At 50.2% G+C, this 24,074-nt stretch overlaps 1 protein-coding gene across 1 annotated transcript; it reads left to right on the plus strand.

Moving 5' to 3' along the window:
* Positions 1-3,331: 3,331 nt before the first annotated feature.
* Positions 3,332-4,135, plus strand: LOC136573246 (vomeronasal type-2 receptor 26-like). Its single transcript, XM_066574544.1, has one exon. The coding sequence runs from the start codon at positions 3,332-3,334 to the stop codon at positions 4,133-4,135; it is 804 nt and encodes a 267-aa protein (XP_066430641.1).
* Positions 4,136-24,074: the final 19,939 nt, after the last annotated feature.

The raw sequence follows: 24,074 nt of genomic DNA on the forward strand, positions 1-24,074 counted from the left end.
GTCTTAGGCCTCGGTCACACGGGCGATTTTCCATGTGATCTGCACATGCGCATGCGATGTGCGATTTTATAAAACCATTGCTTTGCAATGGTATTCGACACATGAGCGCTTTTTATGCGCTCGTCTGATAAATTATAGAACAGAAATCGCAGATCGCACCTATCTGCGATCTGCGATTCCTGTTCTCTTCTCTATATGCGCTCAATGGGGCCGGCGGCAGCAGCGCTGACCCCATTGAGAACATATACTAGACAAATCATTCTTCTCTGTAACAGCTGTGGCAGAGAAGAACGATGTTTGCCCATTGACTTCAATGGAGCCGGCAATACAGCTGGCTCCATTGAAAGCAATGGGCTGCCGGACAGCGCTGAATGAATTGTCGGAAAGGGCTTAAATATATAAGCCCTTCCCTGCAATTTATCCAGAAATGTGTTAAAATAAAAAAAAAATATATACTTACCTTGTCCCGGCAGACGGAGTTCAGCGCGGCCGGCCTGCAGTGGGTGTGAAGGGGGTGTGAGTCAGACCTGCCTCTGATTGGCTCAGCGCTGAGCCAATCAGAGGCAGGTCTGACTCACACCCATTCATAAATTCATGAATGGGTGTGAGTCAGACCTGCCTCTGATTGGCTTAGAGGCAGCCAATCAGAGGCAGGTCTGACTCACACCCTCTTCACACCCACTGCAGGCCGGCCGCGCTGAACTCCGTCTGCCGGTACAAGGTAAGTATATATATTTTTTTTATTTTAACACATTTCTGGATGAATTGCAGGGAAGGGCTTATATATTTAAGCCCTTCCCGACAATTCATCCCGCGCTCGCCCGCAGCGCATTGCTTTCAATGGAGCCGGCTGTATTGCCGGCTCCATTGAATGCAATGCGCTGGACAGCTCCGGCCCGTTTCTAATGAAACGCGGCTAGGTGCAGATTTTTGGGCGATTTTCGGGCCCCGGTCACGCGATTTGCGGATGCGCATCCATCATGCGATCCGCAAATCGCGCGAAAAAACACCAGTGTGACTAAGGCCTGAGTCCCAAAATATACACAATAAACAGTGTATACTGTTGTTAGCGTGGATTGACAGGACCCATACACGGGTATATGTAGCATTTATCTTTGAGCCCCCCAAAAAATTTAAAAAAAGAAAAATAATAGGAGTTTTAATACGCTTTGAACCCCACACTCCACATCCCCCTACCCTGCAAATTTTCAAACAGTGTATACTGTTGTTAGATAGAGTGGATTGACAGGACCCACACATGTGTATATAGCGTATGCTTTGAGTCCCAAAATATACACAATAAACAGTGTATACTGTTGTTAGATAGCGTGGATTGACGGGACCCACACACGTGTATATAGCGTACGCCTTGAGTCCCAAAATATACACAATAAACAGTGTATACTGTTGTTAGCGTGGATGGACAGGACCCACACACGGGTATATATAGCGTACGCTTTGAGCCCCCAAAAAAATTTAAAAAAGAAAAATGATAGGAGTTTTATTACTTGCTATCTAGTCTCTGTACACCACTAGCAGTATACTGCATAAAACCGGTAACAGTATGCAGTATACAGCTGGGATACTTGAGAATACTTTGTGCGCACTACTGCTCACAGCCAGCCAAACTGCTGATGCACACAATGAGAGGAGTAGTAGTCCTAGAAAGAACTGTTGGGTTCTTGGAACAAGAATCCCTGCCTAGCCGCAACCTCTAACCTACACTATTGCTTTCCCTGAATAGCAGCAGCTCTATCCTTCAGCTAATGCAGCCTGTGTGTGAGGCAAGCCTCAGGTGACTGGAGTTTTTATGCTCGTAGGTCACCTGATCAGGCCAGCCAGTCACTGCTATAGAAGTGCACAGGGTTGGCACGACACAGCAGGAGGTGCAAAAGCCTTCCCTGCATCCCAATCTAGTGATATTACTGTGTGATTGCAGTGTTAGGGCGAGCACCCACTGGCGTTTTTTTACCTACGTTTTGCGTTTTGCGTTTTTCCTGCACAGGCATAGAGATAACATGTGTTCCTGTCCACTGGCGTTTTTTTTGCGTTGCGTTTGCGTTTTTAACATAGGAACTGTCAGTTGCATATGTGTCCTTATTTTTCTCCATGGAAATTAATGGAAAAGCCACGAAAACGCCGCGAAAAACGCCGCGAAATCGCGATTTTGCGCGATCGCGATTTTAACATTACAAGTCCCATAGACCCCTGCAGAGAAAAAAATGCTGCGAATTTCGCAGGGAAAAAAATCGCCAGTGGGTGGGCTCCCTTAGGGTTGCTCTACATATTGAAAAAATTCCTATTTTGGTCTGGTGGATATGTGGTACCCATAACGAAGTATAATCATGATGATGGGTTTATGGGGTGTAAGGATTTCCCATCCATAAACTAGTTCCCCACCTCACTCTACGTAAATGTTTGAGTCTGTCCAAAATTTGGTGTTTTTAAGCAATATTTAATAAAGTTAATCATTTTGATTTTCTTTTTCAGTGATTACTTTTAAAATAAGAAGCATAACTGTTGTCTTCCTTATTTCAATTTTCGATCAAGGAGACCATATGTGGGCATTATTTTATTTTCAGTGACATCACTGCACAATTGACCCTGCACCACTGTACACTATTTTGACCACTATTTTTGGTTGGATCACAATGTTCATCACATATTTAGTGCCCTAATTTATCCAGACTCCAGACAGAATCATGAATATATTCAGACCCCAGAGATCCTAAAATGTATTAGAGCCCAAATTAGACACCCTGAATAAGTCAGACTCTAGACCAAACCACTTGAATAATCAGTACCCTACATATGTTTACCCTACTGGCTCGCTTTATCCAGGAGCACCACTGTACTGCTACCTGATGCTATCTAACATCAGGACATTGTGTGCACACTGGGTATTGATGTTACACAACATCAGAACCCAGTGCAATAACAGTTAGAGATGAAGAAAAGTCAGGAGGGTAAGTACACTGACAACCCTGGGCTCACTCAACTGTTATTGCTTTGTGGTTTATAGTACCGTCTTTCCCTAAAGAAAGGGTAATTAAATTGGAGAAACAAGTTCTGGAAACATTATTTGGCCTTCACCCTTACCAAAATAGCCAACATATTAGGTAATTTTGCTTCCCATATGGTGGTAGAGATATTTCACGTAGATGGATGTATATACAGTATCAGCTAGATAGATTTAATGTGTAATATGTTATGGGATATTTCTACAGATGCTGATAACTGTATTAAATGCCAAAGTGAGGAATGGCCAAATGAGAAGAGAGACCGATGCCTGCCAAAAGTCATAGAATTCATCTCTTACCAAAATGACGCAATGGCTTATGTATTTTCTGGTGTCTCAGTCTTCGGATGTCTTGTGACTGGCTTCATATTTTTAATATTTATTACCTATCGGCACACTCCTATTGTTAAAGCTAACAACCGGAACCTGAGTTACGTCCTCCTGGTCTTTATCATCCTCAGCTTTCTCTCAGTCTTCTTGTTTCTTGGTCGTCCCAACGATGTAACTTGTAGATTGCGGGAAACCAGTTTTGGAATATTCTTCTCAGTAGCCATCTCTTCACTTCTTGCCAAGACTGTTATTGTTTGTGTTGCTTTTAAGTCCACCAAGCCTGGAAGCCCCTGGAGAAAATGGTTGAGTGTAAAGTTGCCCCATACCATAGTGCTATTGTGTTCATCTTTACAAGTTGTCCTCTGTGTTATCTGGTTGTCTATCTCTCCCCCATTCCAGGACCTGGACACTCAGTCTTATCCTGATAAGATCATCATTCAGTGCAATGAAGGCTCAGATATCTGCTTCTACTCCATGTTGGGTTATATGGGGCTCCTGGCAGCGGTGAGCTTTGTTCTGGCTTTCATGGTAAGGACATTACCGGACAGTTTTAATGAGGCCAAGTACATCACCTTCAGCATGCTGCTGTTCTGCAGTGTCTGGATCTCCATGATCCCAGCTTATCTGAGCACCAGAGGGAAATACATGGTAGCGGTGGAGATATTTGCAGTAATAGTGTCCAGTGCTGGACTTTTAGCTTGTGTGTTTTTCCCAAAATGTTTTATCATTTTATTTAAATCTGAAATGAATAAAAATACTGACCTGCTGAGGAAAAGGAAGGAATGAGGGCAAAATATTACCACGTGTCAGGGATTGAACATTTTGCAGATATTCCAGTTATTTGGTGCTTTTTAAAAAATTGTATCCATTCACTGTATATGCATAAACTTATAGCTCAGTGAGGATATGACTGCCGGCACCCAGAATAAGAGTCCCCCATTTTCTTGAGGAAAATAGTGTTATACCATGTAGAGTAAAGTTAAACAAAGTAATGTTGTAGATATGATACCATTTAATGGCTAAACGCCCTTTTACAAAATGTTTATAGCTCAAAATTCATTGAAACAAGCGAACATGAGTGATAATCATTTGGTGTGAAGTGAACATATCAATCCCTTGTCATTTGTAGGTGTTTAAGCTGACTTTTCAGTCAGTTAAAAAACCTTGTTAGAACTCGACAGCTCACTGGCTTCTCATTCTGTATGATAGCTCCCCGCTCAGCGCTTCCCGTAGTAAAAGGGACTTAAAAAAGTAGAATGATGTTACAACAAGCATTTGAATCTACTTAGGATTCTTCACCGGGCTCCTAACAAGACAGATCTGAAGTGTCATATATATAAATGGACCTTTATATGGTCCAGAAAATAGTCAGAGAAATAGTGTAATAAATTGCATTTAAAACAGTAACTGAACCGTATATGCGGGAAATACGACCTTAATGAGTCCACAGATAAACTGTCATTCAATGCATGTGACTTCCAATTTACCCACTGGGGAATTCATCAGAGCTGGAACAAGCTGATTATATTCAAGAAGTCAAAAACATCATCAACAGGTTCCTCCAATGGGGTTACCCAGCACACACCATTCAGAATGCGTGCCTAATAGAGATGAGCGAACGTACTCGTCCGAGCTTGATATTCGTGCGAATATTAGGGTGTTCGGGATGCTCGTTACTCGTAACGAGCACCACGCGGTGTTCTGGTTACTTTCAGTTTCCTCTCTGAGACGTTAGCGCGCTTTTCTGGCCAATTGAAAGACAGGGAAGGCATTACAACTTCCCCCTGTGACGTTCAAGCCCTATACCACCCCCCTGCTGTGAGTGGCTGGGGAGATCTGATGTCACCCGAGTATAAAAATCGTCCCCTCCCGCGGCTCGGCTCAGATGCCTTGTGAGTTAGCTGAGGGAAAGTGCTATCGTGCTGGAGTTGCTGTAGGGAGAGCGTTAGGAGTTAGTGTAGGGTTCAAGAACCCCAACGGTCCTTCTCAGGGCCACATCTAATAGTGTGCAGTACTGTGTTAGCACTGTATTTTTTATTTTTTTTCAAAATTGGATCTGCAGAGCATTGCGCCCTGCAATAGGGACAGAAGTGGTGGTTAGGCAGGGAGAGTGTTAGCAGTGAGTGTAGGCTTCAAGAACCCCAACGGTCCTTTCTAGGGCCACATCTATCCGTGTGCAGTACTGTCCAGGCTGCTGTTAGCAGTGTTGCATTTTTTTTTTTTCTCAAAACCGGCTGTGCAGACCATTGCACCCGGCATTAATACTACAGGGATAGAATTGTGTAGGCAGGGCCAGAAGACATACATTATTCATTGAATAGACGCAGTGTGGCTTTTCCTTTGAAAAACAAGGGAAAAAATTCTATTTCGCCTGCCTCTGACAGTCCTCAGGGCTCTGGGTACGTGTGTGCTGCGTGCAGAACGTTAAAAAAAATCAGACGCAGCCAGCTACGTTTTACTGCAGGCTTGCGCCAATTTTTTTCCTGCATGGGAAATCCCTGATCTCCTGTAGCGAATAACTTTGCATCACTGCAGTTCTGTGACACATTTGCAGGGCCACAACACAGTTATTAAACTTAGTAGTATTCATTAAATACACGCAGTGTGGCTTTTTCTTTGAAAAACAAGGGAAAAAATTCTATTTTGCCTGCCTCTGACAGTCCTCAGGGCTCTGGGTACGTGTGTGCTGCGTGCAGAACATTAAAAAAAATCAGACGCAGCCAGCTACGTTTTACTGCAGGCTTGCGCCAATTTTTTTCCTGCATGGGAAATCCCTGATCTGCTGTAGCGAATAACTTTGCATCACTGCAGTTCTGTGACACATTTGCAGGGCCACAACACAGTTATTAAACTTAGTAGTATTCATTGAATACACGCAGTGTGGCTTGTCCTTTGAAAAACAAGGGAAAAAATTCTATTTTGGCTGCAGGCTTGCGCCAATTTTTTTCCTGCCTGGGAAATCAAATCACTGGTAATACACCATGCTGAGGGGTAGGGGTAGGCCTATAGGACGTGGACGCGGGCGAGGACGCGGAGGCCCAAGTCAGGGTGTTGGCACAGGCCGAGCCAGTGCAGTGGCCAGGGGTAGAGGCAGGGCCAGACCAAATAATCCACCAACTGTTTCCCAAAGCGGCCCCTCGCGCCATGCCACCCTGCAGAGGTCAAGGTGCTCTACGGTGTGGCAGTTTTTCACAGAGACGCCTGACGACCGACGAACAGTGGTGTGCAACCTTTGTCGCGCCAAGATCAGCTGGGGAGGCACCACCAACAGCATGCGCAGGCATATGATGGGCAAGCACCCCACAAGGTGGGACGATGCCCATTCACCGCCTCCGGTTTGCACCACTGCCTCTCCCCCTGTGCCCCAACCTGCCACTGAGATCCAACCCCCCTCTGAGGACACAGGCACTACCGTCTCCTGGCCTGCACCCACACCCTCACCTTCGCTGTCCTCGGCCCCATCCAGCAATGTCTCTCAGCGTAGCGTCCAGACGTCGCTAGCGCCACAGTTTGAGCGCAAGCGCAAGTACGACGCCACGCACCCGCACGCTCAAGCGTTAAACGTGCACATTGCAAAATTGATCAGCCTAGAGATGCTGCCGTATAGGCTTGTGGAAACGGAGGCTTTCAAAAGCATGATGGCGGCGGCGGCCCCGCGCTACTCGGTTCCCAGTCGCCACTACTTTTCCCGATGTGCCGTCCCAGGCCTGCACGACCACGTCTCCCGCAACATTGTACGCGCCCTCACCAACGCGGTTACTGCCAAGGTCCACTTAACAACAGACACGTGGACAAGCACAGGCGGGCAGGGCCACTATATCTCCCTGACGGCACATTGGGTGAATTTAGTGGAGGCTGGGACCGAGTCAGAGCCTGGGACCGCTCACGTCCTACCCACCCCCCGAATTGCGTGCCCCAGCTCGGTGGTGGTATCTGCGGGGGTGTATGCTTCCTCCACTAAACCACCCTCCTCCTCCTCCTACGCAACCTCTGTCTCGCAATCAAGATGTGTCAGCAGCAGCACGTCGCCAGCAGTCGGTGTCACGCGGCGTGGCAGCACAGCGGTGGGCAAGCGTCAGCAGGCCGTGCTGAAACTACTCAGCTTAGGAGAGAAGAGGCACACGGCCCACGAACTGCTGCAGGGTCTGACAGAGCAGACCGACCGCTGGCTTGCGCCGCTGAGCCTCCAACCGGGCATGGTCGTGTGTGACAACGGCCGTAACCTGGTGGCGGCTCTGCAGCTCGGCAGCCTCACGCACGTGCCATGCCTGGCCCATGTGTTTAATTTGGTGGTTCAGCGCTTTCTGAAAAGCTACCCCCACTTGTCTTACCTGCTCGGAAAGGTGCGCCGGATCTGCGCACATTTCCGCAAATCACACACGCACGCTGCCACCCTGCGGACCCTGCAACATCGGTTTAATCTGCCAGTGCACCGACTGCTGTACGACGTGCCCACACAGTGGAACTCTACGCTCCACATGTTGGCCAGACTCTATGAGCAGCGTAGAGCTATAGTGAAATACCAACTCCAACTTGCGCGGCGCAGTGGGAGTCAGCCTCCTCAATTATTTACAGAAGAGTGGGCCTGGTTGGCAGCCATCTGCCAGGTCCTTGGAAAATTTGAGGAGTCTACCCAGGTGGTGAGCGGCGATGCTGCAATCATTAGCGTCACCATTCCTCTGCTATGCATCTTGAGAAGTTCCCTGCAAAGCATAAAGGCAGACGCTTTGCGTTCGGAAACAGAGCCGGGGGAAGACAGTATGTCGCTGGATAGTCAGAGCACCCTCCTGTCTATATCTCAGCGCGTTCAGGAGGAGGAGGAGGAGCATGAGGAGGATGAGGAGGAGGGGGAAGAGACAGCTTGGCCCACTGCTGACGGTACCCATGCTGCTTGCCTGTCATCCTTTCAGCGTGTATGGCCTGAGGAGGAGGAAGAGGAGGAGGAGGAGGATCCTGAAAGTGATCTTCCCAGTGAAGACAGCCATGTGTTGCGTACAGGTACCCTGGCACACATGGCTGACTTCATGTTAGGATGCCTTTCTCGTGACCCTCGCGTTACACGCATTCTGGCCACTACGGATTACTGGGTGTACACACTGCTCAATCCACGGTATAAGGAGAGCCTTTGCACTCTCATTCCCGAAGAGGAAAGGGGTTCCAGAATGATGCTATACCACAGGGCGCTGGTGGACAAACTGATGGTAAACTTCCCATCCGACAGCGCTAGTGGCAGAAGGCGCAGTTCCGAGGGCCAGGTAGCAGGGGAGGCGCAGAGATCAGGCAGCATGTACAGCGCAGGCAGGGGAACATTCTCCAAGGCCTTTGCCAGCTTTATGGCTCCCCTGCAAGAGTGTGTCACCGCTCCCCAGTCAAGGCTGAGTCGGCGGGAGCACTGTAAAAGGATGGTGAGGGAGTACGTAGCCGATCGCACGACCGTCCTCCGTGACGCCTCTGCCACCTACAACTACTGGGTGTCGAAGCTGGACACGTGGCCTGAACTCGCGCTGTATGCCCTGGAGGTGCTTGCTTGTCCTGCGGCTAGCGTCTTGTCAGAGAGTGTGTTTAGTGTGGCTGGGGGAATCATCACGGATAAGCGTACCCACCTGTCAACCGACAGTGCCGACAGGCTTACACTCATCAAGATGAACAAAGCCTGGATTTCCCCAGACTTCTCTTCTCCACCAGTGGACAGCAGCGATACCTAAGCAATACGTAGGCTGCACCCGCGGATGGAAGCATCGTTCTCTCTCACCATCCAAAACGGGGACATTTCTGCTTCATCAATCTGTGTATAATATTCCTCCTCCTCCTCCTCCTCCTCCACTTCCTGAAACCTCACGTAATCACGCCGAACGGGCAATTTTTCTTAGGGCCACAAGGCTCACTCATATAATTTTTCTAAACAATTTGTATACGTTTCAATGCTCTTAAAAGCGTTGAAACTTTAACTTGAACCAATTTTTCGTCAAACTGGGCTGCCTCCAGGCCTAGTTACCACTTAAGCCACATTAACCAAAGCGATTAATGGGTTTCACCTGCCCTCTTGGTTGGCCATGGCCAATTTTTTGGATGTACATTAGTACTGTTGATACAGCAATTTTTGTGGGCCCTCGCCTACAGTGTAATCAAATGAATTTTTAGCCCACCTGCATTACAGCTGACGTTACATCCGCTGTGTTGGGCAATGCAATGGGATATATTTATGTACCGCCGGTGGCTTCCTGGCACCCACCCATGCTGTGGGTCCACAGAGAATTATAAATGCATCTGTTTCCACATCTAAAGAACCCCAGTCAGACTGGGGCATGCAGTGTGGGCCGAAGCCCACCTGCATTAAGCACGACATTACTACCTCAGCTGTGTTGGGCAATGCAATGGGATATTTTTATGTACCGCCGGTGGGTTCCAGGGAGCCACCCATGCTGTCGGTCCACAGGGACTTCACAATAAGGAGTTGTACCTGCCTGTGTCTATGAATTAAAAACCGCGGTCTGACTGGGGCATGCAGACACCTTGACAGAATGAATAGTGTGTGGCACATAGGTTCCCCATTGCTATGCCCACGTGTGCAGCTCCTGATGGCGGTGGCACAGGATTATATTTCTCATTGCTTCTGTACAGCATTGTGGGCTATCGCCCCGCCCCTTTTAAAGAGGGTCGCTGCCTAGCCGTGCCAACCCTCTGCAGTGTGTGCCTGCTTTTCCTCTGGCAGACGCACTTATAAATAGACATGAGTGTGGCGTGGCATGAGGGCAGCTGAAGGCTGGGCATGGACAGTTTGGTGTGCGCTGTGGACACTGGGTCATGGGAGGGGGGTTGGGCAGCATGTAACCCAGGAGAAGTGGCAGCGGAGTGTCATGCAGGCAGTGATTGTGCTTTGTTGGAGGTAGTGTGGTGCTTAGCTAAGGTATGCCTTGCTAATGAGGGCTTTTCAGAAGTAAAAGTTGTTGGGGGGGCCCACTCTTGCCGGTATTGTGGCTTAATAGTGGGACCTGTGAACTCGAGATGCAGCCCAACATGTAGCCCCTCGCCTGCCCTATCCGTTGCTGTGTCGTTCCCATCACTTTCTTGAATTGCCCAGATTTTCACACATGAAAACCTTAGCGAGCATCGGCGATATACAAAAATGCTCGGGTCGCCCATTGACTTCAATAGGGTTCGTTACTCGAAACGAACCCTCGAGCATCGCGAAAATTTCGTCCCGAGTAACGAGCACCCGAGCATTTTGGTGCTCGCTCATCTCTAGTGCCTAAGAGTGGATCACAAATTCAAGGATTTTTTATCTATCACATAACACAGCCACATTGAGGGATGATCCATCTTTGAGACAAAATGACTTCCTTGCACATATTCTGAATGGTGGTGTTACGGCAAAAATGTATGGCCGTTTAGGGAAAGCTGAGTGTACCTTGTGAATGACGTTATATGACCCATGCGACGGCGATAGCCTGCTGAGGGACAGCAGAGTGTACCCCGCGACTGAAGTCCAGGTGGCCCTTGCAGTAGGGCTGCTCACACCAAGATTTCAATGCACATATCTAGTCCATGAGTATTTTGCATGCTATTATCACATTAACCCCTTAGTGACGGCCCCATTGCCTTTTTACATCCTGGCCTGCTGGGATTAATTCCTAGAGGACATAAAAACATGCCTCCTCTAGGAATGAAAGCACTGCAGGCTCAGGACGTGATAGCTCCATGCTGCCGGTTACCAGAGGTAGCCGACAGCATGGAGCTGTCATCTGGGGCGTGGAACCCCACCCCCAGTCACGCGATCGCTGGTATCCACTGGATACCGGCAAACGCATTAAAGTTACCAAAAAGTTAAACAAAGTTAAAGTTTCAGCTACCCTTACTGATCTGATCTGTAAGGGGAGCTGAGAGTACTCAGCCCCCGTCCTCCACGCCGTCCGGCATCATCTTCTTTCTCCCCGGCCCTGCCACCGGCGTCTGCGCATGCGCGCCAGACGCATTATGTTACGCGCATGCGCAGAGAGCTGGGAGGCCAGGGAAAATTAAAAACTCCCTGCTCCCGGCTAGTATGAGTAGCCGAGAGCAGGGAGCTGTCAACGGGAGCTGCTGTATGCGTTTCCTGGTCACATGATCGCTGCTGTCCAATGGATAGCAGCGATCATGTAAAAGTAAAAAAAAGTTGAAAAAGTGAAAAAAAAAAAGAAAAAAAGTTTGTTTCATCTCCCCTCATGGATCATATCCATGAAGGGAGATGAAATTAGGAACCTAAAGAGATGAAATTAGGAACCTAAAGCCCCCAGATTTATCCGCGGACCTTGCCTGTCTTCTCCGCACGCGTCCGTGCCAAAAACAGAAAAATAGATACTCACCTCTAGAGATGAGCGAGCACCAAAATGCTCGGGTGCTCGTTATTCGGGACGAACTTTTCGCGATGCTCGAGGGTTCGTTTCGAGTAACGAACTCCATTGAAGTCAATGGGCGACCCGAGCATTTTTGTATTTCGCCGATGCTCGCTAAGGTTTCCTTGTGTGAAAATCTGGGCAATTCAAGAAAGTGATGGGAACGACACAGCAACGGATAGGGCAGGCGAGGGGCTACATGTTGGGCTGCATCTCAAGTTCACAGGTCCCACTATTAAGCCACAATAGCGGCAAGAGTGCCCCCCCCCCCTCCCAAAAACTTTTACTTCTGAAAAGCCCTCATTAGCATGGCATACCTTAGCTAAGCACCACACTACCTCCAACAAAGCACAATCACTGCCTGCATGACACTCCACTGCCACTTCTCCTGTGTTACATGCTGCCCAACCGCCCCCCCCTCCCCCCCACAGCGCACACCAAAGTGTCCCTGCGCAGCCTTCAGCTGCCCTAATGCCTCACCACCCTCATGTCTATTTAGAAGTGCGTCTGCCATGAGGAGGAACCGCAGGCACACACTGCAGAGGTTGGCACGGCTAGGCAGCGACCCTCTTTAAAAGGGGCGGGGCGATAGCCCACAATGCTGTACAGAAGCAATGAGAAATAGAATCCTGTGCCACCGCCATCAGGAGCTGCACACGTGGGCATAGCAATGGGGAACCTATGTGTCACACACTATTCATTCTGTCAAGGTGTCTCTGCATGCCCCAGTCAGACTGGGGTTCTTTACAAGTGAACACAGATGCATTTATAATTCCCTGTGGACCCACAGCATGGGTGGGTGCCAGGAAGCCACCGGCGGTACATAGAAATATCCCATTGCATTGCCCAACACAGCTGAGGTAGTAATGTTGTGCTTAATACAGGTGGGCTTCGGCCCACACTGCATGCCCCAGTCAGACTGGGGTTCTTTACAAGTGAACAAATGTAGGTTAAACTCCGTGTGCACCTACAGCATGGGTGGCTCCCTGGAACCCACCGGCGATACACAAAAATATCCCATTGCATTGCCCAACACAGCGGATGTAACGTCAGCTGTAATGCAGGTGGGCTAAAAATTCATTTGATTACACTGTAGGCGAGGGTCCACAAAAATTGCTGTGTCAACAGTACTAATGTACATCCAAAAAATTGGCCATGGCCAACCAAGAGGGCAGGTGAAACCCATTAATCGCTTTGGTTAATGTGGCTTAAGTGGTAACTAGGCCTGGAGGCAGCCCAGTTTAACGAAAAATTGGTTCAAGTTAAAGTTTCAACGCTTTTAAGAGCATTGAAACATATAAAAATTGTTTACAAAAATTATATGAGTGAGCCTTGTGGCCCTAAGAAAAATTGCCCGTTCAGCGTGTTTACATGAGGTTTCAGGAGGAGGAGGAGGAGGAGGAATATTAGACACAGATTGATGAAGCAGAAATGTCCCCGTTTTGGATGGTGAGAGAGAACGTAGCTTCCATCCGCGGGTGCAGCCTACGTATTGCTTACGTATCGCTGCTGTCCGCTGGTGGAGAAGAGAAGTCTGGGGAAATCCAGGCTTTGTTCATCTTGATGAGTGTAAGCCTGTCGGCACTGTCGGTTGACAGGTGGGTACGCTTATCCGTGATGATTCCCCCAGCCACACTAAACACACTCTCTGACAAGACGCTAGCCACAGGACAAGCAATCGCCTCCAGGGCATACAGCGCGAGTTCAGGCCACGTGTCCAGCTTCGACACCCAGTAGTTGTAGGGGGCAGAGGCGTCACTGAGGACGGTCGTGCGATCGGCTACGTACTCCCTCACCATCCTTTTACAGTGCTCCTGCCGACTCAGCCTTGACTGGGGAGCGGTGACACAGTCTTGCTGGGGAGCCATAAAGCTGGCAAAGGCCTTGAAGAATGTTCCCCTGCCTGCGCTGTACATGCTGCCTGATCTCTGCGCCTCCCCTGCTACCTGGCCCTCGGAACTGCGCCTTCTGCCACTAGCGCTGTCGGATGGGAAGTTTACCATCAGTTTGTCCACCAGCGCCCTGTGGTATAGCATCATTCTCGAACCTCTTTCCTCTTCGGGAATGAGAGTGCAAAGGCTCTCCTTATACCGTGGATCGAGCAGTGTGTACACGCAGTAATCCGTAGTGGCCAGAATGCGTGTAACGCGAGGGTCACGAGAAAGGCATCCTAACATGAAGTCAGCCATGTGTGCCAGGGTACCTGTACGCAACACATGGCTGTCCTCACTAGGAAGATCACTTTCAGGATCCTCCTCCTCCTCCTCTTCCTCCTCCTCAGGCCATACACGCTGAAAGGATGACAGGCAAGCAGCATGGGTACCGTCAGCAGTGGGCCAAGCTGTCTCTTCCCCCTCCTCCTCATCCTCCTCATGCTCCTCCTCCTCAACACGCTGAGATATAGACAGGAGTGTGCTCTGACTATCCAGCGACATACTGTCTTCCCCCGGCTCTGTTTCCGAGCGCAAAGCGTCTGCCTTTATGCTTTGCAGGGAACTTCTCAAGATGCATAGCAGAGGAATGGTGACGCTAATGATTGCAGCATCGCCGCTCACCACCTGGGTAGACTCCTCAAATTTTCCAAGGACCTGGCAGATGGCTGCCAACCAGGGCCACTCTTCTGTAAATAATTGAGGAGGCTGACTCCCACTGCGCTGCGCAAGTTGGAGTTGGTATTCCACTATAGCTCTTTGCTGCTCATAGAGTCTGGCCAACATGTGGAGCGTAGAGTTCCACTGTGTGGGCACGTCGCACAGCAGTCGGTGCACTGGTAGATTAAACCTATGTTGCAGTGTCCGCAGGGTGGCAGCGTGCGTGTGGGATTTGCGGAAATGTGCGCAGAGCTGGCGCACCTTTCCGAGCAGGTATGACAAGTGGGGGTAGCTTTTCAGAAAGCGCTGAACCACCAAATTAAAGACATGGGCCAGGCATGACACGTGCGTGAGGCTGCCGAGCTGCAGAGCCGCCACCAGGTTACGGCCGTTGTCACACACGACCATGCCCGGTTGGAGGCTCAGCGGCGCAAGCCAGTGGTCGGTCTGCTCTGTCAGACCCTGCAGCAGTTCGTGGGCCGTGTGCCTCTTCTCTCCTAAGCTGAGTAGTTTCAGCACGGCCTGCTGACGCTTGCCTACTGCTGTGCTGCCACGCCGCGTGACACCGACTGCTGGCGACGTGCTGCTGACACATCTTGATTGCGAGACAGAGGTTGCGTTGGAGGAGGAGGAGGAGGAAGGTGCTTTAGTGGAGGAAGCATACATCGCCGCAGATACCACCACCGAGCTGTGGCCCGCAATTCTGGGGGTGGGTAGGACGTGAGCGGTCCCAGGCTCTGACTCTGTCCCAGCCTCCACTAAATTCACCCAATGTGCCGTCAGGGAGATATAGTGGCCCTGCCCGCCTGTGCTTGTCCACGTGTCCGTTGTTAAGTGGACCTTGGCAGTAACCGCGTTGGTGAGGGCGCGTACAATGTTGCGGGAGACGTGGTCGTGCAGGGCTGGGATGGCACATCGGGAAAAGTAGTGGCGACTGGGAACCGAGTAGCGCGGGGCAGCCGCCGCCATCATGCTTTTGAAAGCCTCCGTTTCCACAAGCCTATACGGCAGCATCTCTAGGCTGATCAATTTTGCAATCTGCACGTTTAACGCTTGAGCGTGCGGGTGCGTGGCGTCGTACTTGCGCTTGCGCTCAAACTGTGGCACTAGCGACGTCTGGACGCTGCGCTGAGAGACATTGCTGGATGGGGCCGAGGACAGCGGAGGTGAGGGTGTGGGTGCAGGCCAGGAGACGGTAGTGCCTGTGTCCTCAGAGGGGGGATGGATCTCAGTGGCAGGTTGGGGCACAGGGGGAGAGGCAGTGGTGCAAACCGGAGGCGGTGAACGGGCATCGTCCCACCTTGTGGGGTGCTTGGCCATCATATGCCTGCGCATGCTGTTGGTGGTGCCTCCCCAGCTGATCTTGGCGCGACAAAGGTTGCACACCACTGTTCGTCGGTCGTCAGGCGTCTCTGTGAAAAACTGCCACACCGTAGAGCACCTTGACCTGTGCAGGGTGGCATGGCGCGAGGGGGCGCTTTGGGAAACAGTTGGTGGATTATTCGGTCTGGCCCTGCCTCTACCCCTGGCCACCGCACTGGCTCGGCCTGTCCCACACCCTCACTTGGCCCTCCGCGTCCTCGGCCGCGTCCACATCCTCTAGGCCTACCCCTACCCCTCAGCATGCTGTATTACCAGTGATTTGATTTCCCAGGCAGGAAAGAAATTGGCGCAAGGCTGCACTCAACCGTAGCTGGTTGCGTCTGATTTTTGTACGTTCTCCACGCAGCACACACGTACACGGAGACCTTAGGACTGACACAGGCAGGCCAAATATAATTTTTTCGCTTTTTTGCAAAGGGAAGGCCCCACTGCGGATATTCAATGAACAATACGTTTAATAACTGTGGTGTGGCCCTGAAAAAGTGTCACACAACTTTAGTGTAGCAGAGTTATTAACTCTGGCAGAGCAGGTATTTGCCAGTCAGGAAAGAAAATGGCGCAAGGCTGCACTCAACCGTAGCTGGTTGCGTTTGATTTTTGTACGTTCTCCACGCAGCACACACGTACACGGAGACCTTAGGACTGACACAGGCAGGCCAAATATAATTTTTTCGCTGTTTTGCAAAGGGAAGGCCCCACTGCGTATATTCAATGAACAATACGTTTAATAACTGTGGTGTGGCCCTGAAAAAGTGTCACACAACTTTAGTGTAGCAGCGTTATTAACTCTGGCAGAGCAGGTATTTGCCAGTCAGGAAAGAAAATGGCGCAAGGCTGCACTCAACCGTAGCTGGTTGCGTCTGATTTTTGTACGTTCTCCACGCAGCACACACGTACACGGAGACCTTAGGACTGACACAGGCAGGCCAAATATAATTTTTTCGCTTTTTTGCAAAGGGAAGGCCCCACTGCGTATATTCAATGAACAATAACTGTGTTGTGGCCCTGCCTGCACAATTCTGTCCCTGTAGTATCAATGGAGGGTGCAATGCTCTGCACTGACGATTTTTAGAAAAAAAAAATATGCAACACTGCTAACAGCAGCCAGCACAGTACTGCACACGGTTAAATTTGGCCCTAGAAAGGACCGTTGAGGTTCTTGAAGGCTACACTCACTCCTAACACTCTCCCTGCCTAAGCACCACTTCTGTCCCTAATGCCGGGTGCAATGCTCTGCACTGCCGATTTTGAGAAAAAAAAAAAAAAACACTGCTAGCAGCAGCCTGCACACAGGTAGATGTGGCCCTAAGAAGGACCTTTGGGGTTCTTGAAGCCTACACTAACTCCTAACGCTCTCCCTACAGCAGCTCCAGCACGATAGTACTTTCCCTCAGCTAAGTCACAAGGCATGTGTGGCGAGCCGCGGGAGGGGCCGATTTTTATACTGGGGTGACATCAGATCTCCCCAGCCACTCACAGCAGGGGGGTGGTATAGGGCTTGAACGTTACAGGGGGAAGTTGTAATGCCTTCCCTGTCTTTCAATTGGCCAGAAAAGCGCGCTAACGTCTCAGAGAGGAAACTGAAAGTAACCAGAACACCGCGTGGTACTCGTTACGAGTAACGAGCATCCCGAACACCCTAATATTCGCACGAATATCAAGCTCGGACGAGTACGTTCGCTCATCTCTAGTGAGTATACATTTTTTTTTTTTATTTTAACACATTTTAGGATGAATTGCAGGGAAGGGCTTATATATTTAAGCCCTTCCCGACAATTCACCCCGCGCACGCCGGCAGCCCATTGCTTTCAATGGAGCGGCTGTATTTCCGGCTCCATTGAATTCAATGGGCAAACATCGTTCTTCTCTGTCACAGCTGTTACAGCTGTGGCAGAGAAGAATGATTTGTCTTCTATATGTTCTCAATGGGGTCGGCGCTGCTGCCGCCGGCCCCATTGAGCGCATATAGAGAAGAGAACAGGAATCGCAGATCGCACATAGGTGCGATCTGCGATTTCTGTTCTATAATTTATCGGACAAGCGCATAAAAAGCGCTCATGTGTCCGATACCATTGCAAAGCAATGGTTTTAAAAAATCGCCGGACGCATGCGAATGCGCAAATCGCGGCTAAAAACGCCCGTCTGACTAAGGCCTTAGGGCTACATCTGACCGTGTGCATTTTACCTAGGGCCTACTGGGAGTAGTAGTAGTGCTTCCATTTTGTATAATGCAGCTAGGCCTGTTTGCAGCCTTTCAGTTAGATTTTTTTCAGTCTGCAGTGTCGTACTATACCGCTCTCACCAGGAAAGTGCACTCAAAGAATTCCTAGCCTGCTGCAAACTACCTCATTTATACCGTTCTCTGTCTGCAGTGAATTAGACAGCGGTCTCACTGCTAAACAGTACTGTAATCTTATTGGGGCCATTTCAAAGTATTTCAGCTGCTGTGCAGAGTGTATCACAATATCATTTCCTTTAGTGGGGTTGAGATAGCCGCAGTTACCAGCCCTATCCACTGGCTTTAGAGTCTTCTCCCAGTCCACACAGCTTCTATTATCTACAAGTCTCTCTGAGCAGTAAATTACCCCTAGGTATCAGCACAAGACAGCAGGTTATTTTTTTCAAGTGACAGCATAGAGCTTCCGCTATCTACAAGTCTCTGTGTGCAGTGAATTAAGGCCCAGTTGTCAGTGCTGTACATTGGGGTAATTTATTTGGGCCCTGCTCTATTCGTAATCTGCCATGATGAGGAGTAGGGGTAAGGGTCGAGGACGTGGACGTCCAAGTGAGGGTGTGGGCACAGACCGAGTTCCTGGTCTAGGTGAATCACAGCCGGCTGCTGCAGGATTAGGAGAGAGGCAAGTTTCTGGGGTCCCCAGCTTCATATCACAATTTACGGGTCCACGTGATAGACCTTTATTACAAACAGAGCAGTATGAGCAGGTCCTGTCGTGGATGGCAGAAAATGCATCCAGCAATCTATCGACCACCCAGTCTTCTACGCAGTCCACTACTCCCGGCCTAGAGACTGCAACTCTGAATCCTCTGCCTGCTGCTCCTCCTTCCTCCCAGCCTCCTCACTCCATGAAAATGACATATTATGAGTAGGCAGACTCCCAGGAACTGTTCTCGGGTCCCTGCCATAAGTGGGAAAAACTGTTTCCTCTCTCACCTGAGGAGTTTGTCGTGACCGATGCCCAACCTTTGGAAAGTTCCCGGGTCCGGCTGAGGAGGCTGGGGACTTCCGGCAACTGTCTCAAGAGCTTTCAGTGTGTGAGGAGAATGATGATGAAGAGACACAGATGTCTGTCAGTGAGGTAGTTGTAAGGGCAATAAGTCTGAGGGAAGAGCGCACAGAGGATTGAGAGGAAGAGCAGCTGGACGATGAGGTAACTGACCCCACCTGGTTTGCTAAGCCTACTGAGTACAGAACTTCAGAGGGGGAGGCAAGTACAGCAGCAGGACAGGTTGGAAGAGGCAGTGGAGTGGCCAGGGGTAGAAGCAGGGCCAGAGCAAAGAATCCCCCAACTGTTTCCCAAAGCACCCCCTTGAGGCAAGCCTCCGTCCAGAGGGCTAGGTGTTCAAAGGTGTGGATGTTTTTCAGTGAGAGCGCGGACAACCGACGAACAGTGGTGTGCAACCTGTGTCGCACAAGATCAGTCGGGGGGCCACCACTACCAGCCTCACCACCACCAGCATGCGCAGGCATATGATGGCCAAGCACCACGCAAGGTGGGATGAAGGCCTTCACCATCTCCGAGTCACACCACTGCTTCTTTCCTTGTGCCCCAACCTGCCACACAGATCCAATCCCCCTCTCAGGGCACAGGCACGAGCGCCTCCCGGCCTGCACCCACACCCTCACCTCCACTGTCCTCCACCCCATCCAGCAATGTCTCTCAGCGCACCGTTCAGCTGTGGCTAACACAAGCGTTGGAGCGAAAGCGCAAATACACCACCACGCACCCGCACACACAAGCTGTAAATGTGCACATTGCCAAATTAATCAGCCTGGAGATGCTGCCGTACAGGCTTGTGGAAACAGAGGCTTTCAAAAACATGATGGCGGTGGTCCGGCGCTACTCGGTCCCCAGTCGCCACTATTTTTCCCGGTGTTCCGTCCCAGCCTGCACCAGCACGTGTCCCGCAACATTATACTTGCCCTCATCAACGCGGTTACTGGAAAGGTCCACTTAACCACGGACACGTTGATAAGTACTGGCGGGCAGGGCCACTATATCTCCCTGATGGCACATTGGGTGAATTTGGTGGAGACTTGGCCTGAGTCAGAGCCTGGGACTGCTCATGTCCTACCCACACCCAGAATAGCGGGTCCTACCTCAGTGCGGCAGTTTATGCGACCTCCTCTAAACTCTCCCCCTCGTCCTCCTCCTTCGCAACCTCTACCTCGCAATTAAGAAATGTTAACAGCACGTCGCCAGCAGTCGGTATCGCACGGCAGCATCACAGAGGTGGGCAAGCGTCAGAAGGCCATGCTAAAACTAATCAGCTTAGGTGACAAGAGGCACACGGCCCCAGAACTGTTGCAGGGTCTGACAGAGCAGACCGACCACTGGCGTTCGCCGCTGAGCCTCCAGCCGGGCATGGTCGTGTGTGACAACAGCCGTAACCTGGTGGCAGCTCGCCAGCCTTACACATGTGCCATGCCTGGCCCACATCTTCAATTCGGTGGTTCAGCGGTTTCTGAAAAACTACCCACACTTGTCTGACCTGCTTGGCAAGGTTCGCCACGTCTGCGCACATTTCCGCAAGTCCACCACGGACGCTGCCACCCTGAGGACCCTGCAACATTGGATTAATCTGCCAGAGCACTGACTGTTGTGTGACGTGCCCACACGGTGGAATTCTACGCTGCACAGATTGCCCAGGCTCTATGAGCAGCGTAGAGCAAGAGTGAAATAACAACTCCAACATGGGCTGCGTAGTGGGAGTTATCCTTCCCAATTCTTTACCGAGGTGTGGGCCTGGATGGCAGATATCTGCCAGGTCCTCAGAAACTTTGAGGAGTCTACCCAGATGGTGAGCGGCGATGCTGCAATCATTAGCGTTACCATTCCGCTGCTATGCCTGCTGAAAAGTTCGCTGAAAAGCATAAAGGCTGACGCTTTGCGGTTGGAACAGGGGATGAGAGTATGTCGCTTGATAGCCTGACCACCCTCATGTCTATATCAACGCATTTGGAGGAGGAGGAGGAGGGGGAGGAGCAGGAGGAGGAAGACGGGAAGAGACAGCTGGGCACACTGCAGAGAGTACCTATGCTGCTTGCCTCTCATCTGTTCAGCGTGTATGGGCTGTGGAGGAGGAGGAGGAGGATCCTGAAATTGATCTTCCTAGTGAGGACAGCCATGTGTTACATACTGGCATCCTGGCACACATGGCTGACTTCATGTTAGGCTGTCTTTCTCGTGACCCTCGCGTTACACACATTCTGGCCAACACGGATTACTGGGTGTATACCCTTCTCGACCCATGGTATAAGGAGAACCTTTCCACTCTCATTCCCGAAGAGGAAAGGGGTACGAGAGTGATGCAATACCACAGGGCCCTGGTGGAAAAAGTAATGCTAAAGTTCCCATCTGACAGCGCTAGTGGCAGAAGGCGCAGTTCCAAGGGCCAAGTAGCAGGGGAGGCGCGGAGATCAGTCAGCATGTCCAGCATATGCAGGGGAACACTCTCCAAGGCCTTTGCGAGCTTTATGGCTCCCCAGCAAGACTGTGTCACCACTCCCCACTGTAAAAAGATGGTGAGGGAGTACGTAGCCGATCGTACCACCGTCCCCCGTGATGCCTCTGCTCCATACAACTATTGGGTGTCAAAGCTGGACACGTGGCACGAACTTGCGCTGTACACCCTGGAGGTTCTGGCTTGCCTTGCCGCTAGCGTCCTGTCGGAGAGGGTGTTTAGTGCAGCTGGGGGAATCATTACGGATAAGCGTACCCGCCTGTCAACTGCCAGTGCCGACATGCTTACACTCATAAAGATGAACAAAGCCTGGATTTCCCCAGACTTCTCTTCTCCACCGGCGGAGAGCAACGGAACCTAAAGATTATTTTCGCTGCAACCGCAGATAAAAGCATTCTTCTCTAGCACCGGAAAAAAGCTTTGTGAATCTGTCTCTGATATTAGTCTTCCTCCTCCTCCTGAAACATCTTTTTATCACGCTGAACTGCCAAAATTGATAGATGAGCCCAAAAAGGCTCATCTAACAATTTTTTTTACAATTTTTCTAAGTTTCAATAGTATTGATACTTTAAAATGAACCAATTTTTTGAACACGGCTGCCTCCAGGCTGTGTTACAAATTAAGCAACAGCGAGCTGTATCTTTTAAAAAATATTTACGGGCGTCACTTGCCCTCTCGGTAGAGCAATTTTTCAGGGGTACGTTGATACTCTTGGTACACAAATTTTTCTGGCCCTCGCCTACAGTCATGGTACCCCAATTATCAGGCGTTCGCCTACAGTCTTGCTACAGAAATGTTACAGGGGTCTGCCTATACTGCTGCTACATACATGTTACTGGGGTCTGCCGAAACTTCGGCTACATAAATGTTACAGGGGTCTGCCTATACTTCTACTACAGAAATGTTACAGGGGTCTGCCTATACTTCTGCCACAAAAATGTTACAGGGGTCTGTCTATACTTCTGCTACAGAAATATTACTGGGGTCTGTCTATACTGTTACTATAGAAATGTTACTGGGGTCTGCCTATACTTCTGCTACAGAAATGTTACTGGGGTCTGTCTATACGTTTACTACAGAAATGCTACAGGGGTCTGCCTATACTCGTGCTACAGAAATGTTACTGGGGTCTGTTTATACCTTTGCTACAGGAATGTTACAGGGGTCTGTCTATACTATGGGTGCACTAAGTCTTCCCATTGCGGTGTTTTACCTATCTGGCACAAATAATACAGTGACTGACTAGGCCAGAATTGTGGGCCGAGACCAAGTTGCCCTTTGCAGTGTTGAGATATCTGTGTGGGGACACATTGATTTCCCCCTATTGCTATGTAACTCAGGGCACCTTGGGTCACACAAGGTGGAGGCTGGGACCGAGCCTGACCCTGGGCCCGCTCACATACTTCCCACACAGACTTTAGCGGGTCCTGGTCATGGTGTCTTGACCTTGTAATGCCACCTCCTCCTCCTGCTTGGGGTCAGGGGATCTGCACTGGGCATCATATATTTTCTCCTATGTTACCACAGTTATCTGAGACACTGGTTTCGGCCAAAGAAGAGCAGCGTTACTGCATTAATGAGACGTTCACAGCTGTACTAGCATCGGAGTCCGCTCTATGCCCACGATAGCTGAGGGTGTGTGCAGAGGCCTATGTCCTCGGCGCAGTGCAAGTCTGCCATTTCTACATGTTTATTACTGTCTTTGGGTTTCTTCAGCTCGCCTATGCTGTGGGTGCACAAAGACTTCCCATGGCGGTGTTTGACTTATCTGCCACAAATACACTGACTGACTTGGTTAGGGTGCAGAGTGCAGATGGCTTTCCCCTTGCGGTGTCGATTAAGCTATCCGACACCTACACAGAATGAATAGTGTGCGGGCACATAGATTTTCCCATTGCTATGTCAGTCGCGGCACCTTGGGCCACACAAGGTGTGTGCTGGGACCAAGCCTGATAAAGGGCCCACTCACATACTTCCCACACAGGCTACAGCAGGTCCTGGTCATGGTTTCTTGGCCTTCTAAGGCCACCTCCTCCTCCTGCTTGGGGTCAGGGTTTCAGCACTGGGCATCATGTATTTTCTCTCGTGTTACCACAGTTATCTGAGACACTCGTTTGTGCCAAAGGAGAGGAGCGTTACTTCACTAATGAGACGTTCACAGCTGTACTAGCATTGGAGTCCACTTCATGCCCACGATTGCTGAGGGTGTGAGCTTAGGCCTATGTCCTTGGCGCAGTGAAAGTCTGCCATGTTTTGGCACTCTGATTTCTTTATGGTTCATGTCTTGGGTCGCCCAAGACCCACCTATGTTGTGGTTGCACACAGACTCTCCATAGCGGTGTTTGACCTGTCTGGCACAAAGTCATTGACTGACTTTGGTATGGTGCAGAGTGCAGATGGCTTTCCCCTTGGCGTTGTCGATGAGGTATCCGGCACCCAAACAGAATGACTAGTGTGTGGAAAAGTGGATTCCCCATTGCTATGTCACTCGCGGCACCTTGGGCCACATAAGGTGTTTGCTGGGACCGAGCCTGACCAAGGGCCTGCTCACATACTTCTCACACAGGCTACTGCGGGTCCTGGTCGGTTTTCCTTGGCCTTGTAAGGCCACCTTCTCCTCCTGCTTGGGGTCAGGGGATCAGCACCGGGCATCATGTATTTTCTCCTGTGTTACCA

This window comes from Eleutherodactylus coqui, chromosome 7, assembly GCF_035609145.1.
Source record: "Eleutherodactylus coqui strain aEleCoq1 chromosome 7, aEleCoq1.hap1, whole genome shotgun sequence".
Classification (NCBI taxonomy): Eukaryota; Metazoa; Chordata; class Amphibia; order Anura; family Eleutherodactylidae; genus Eleutherodactylus; species Eleutherodactylus coqui.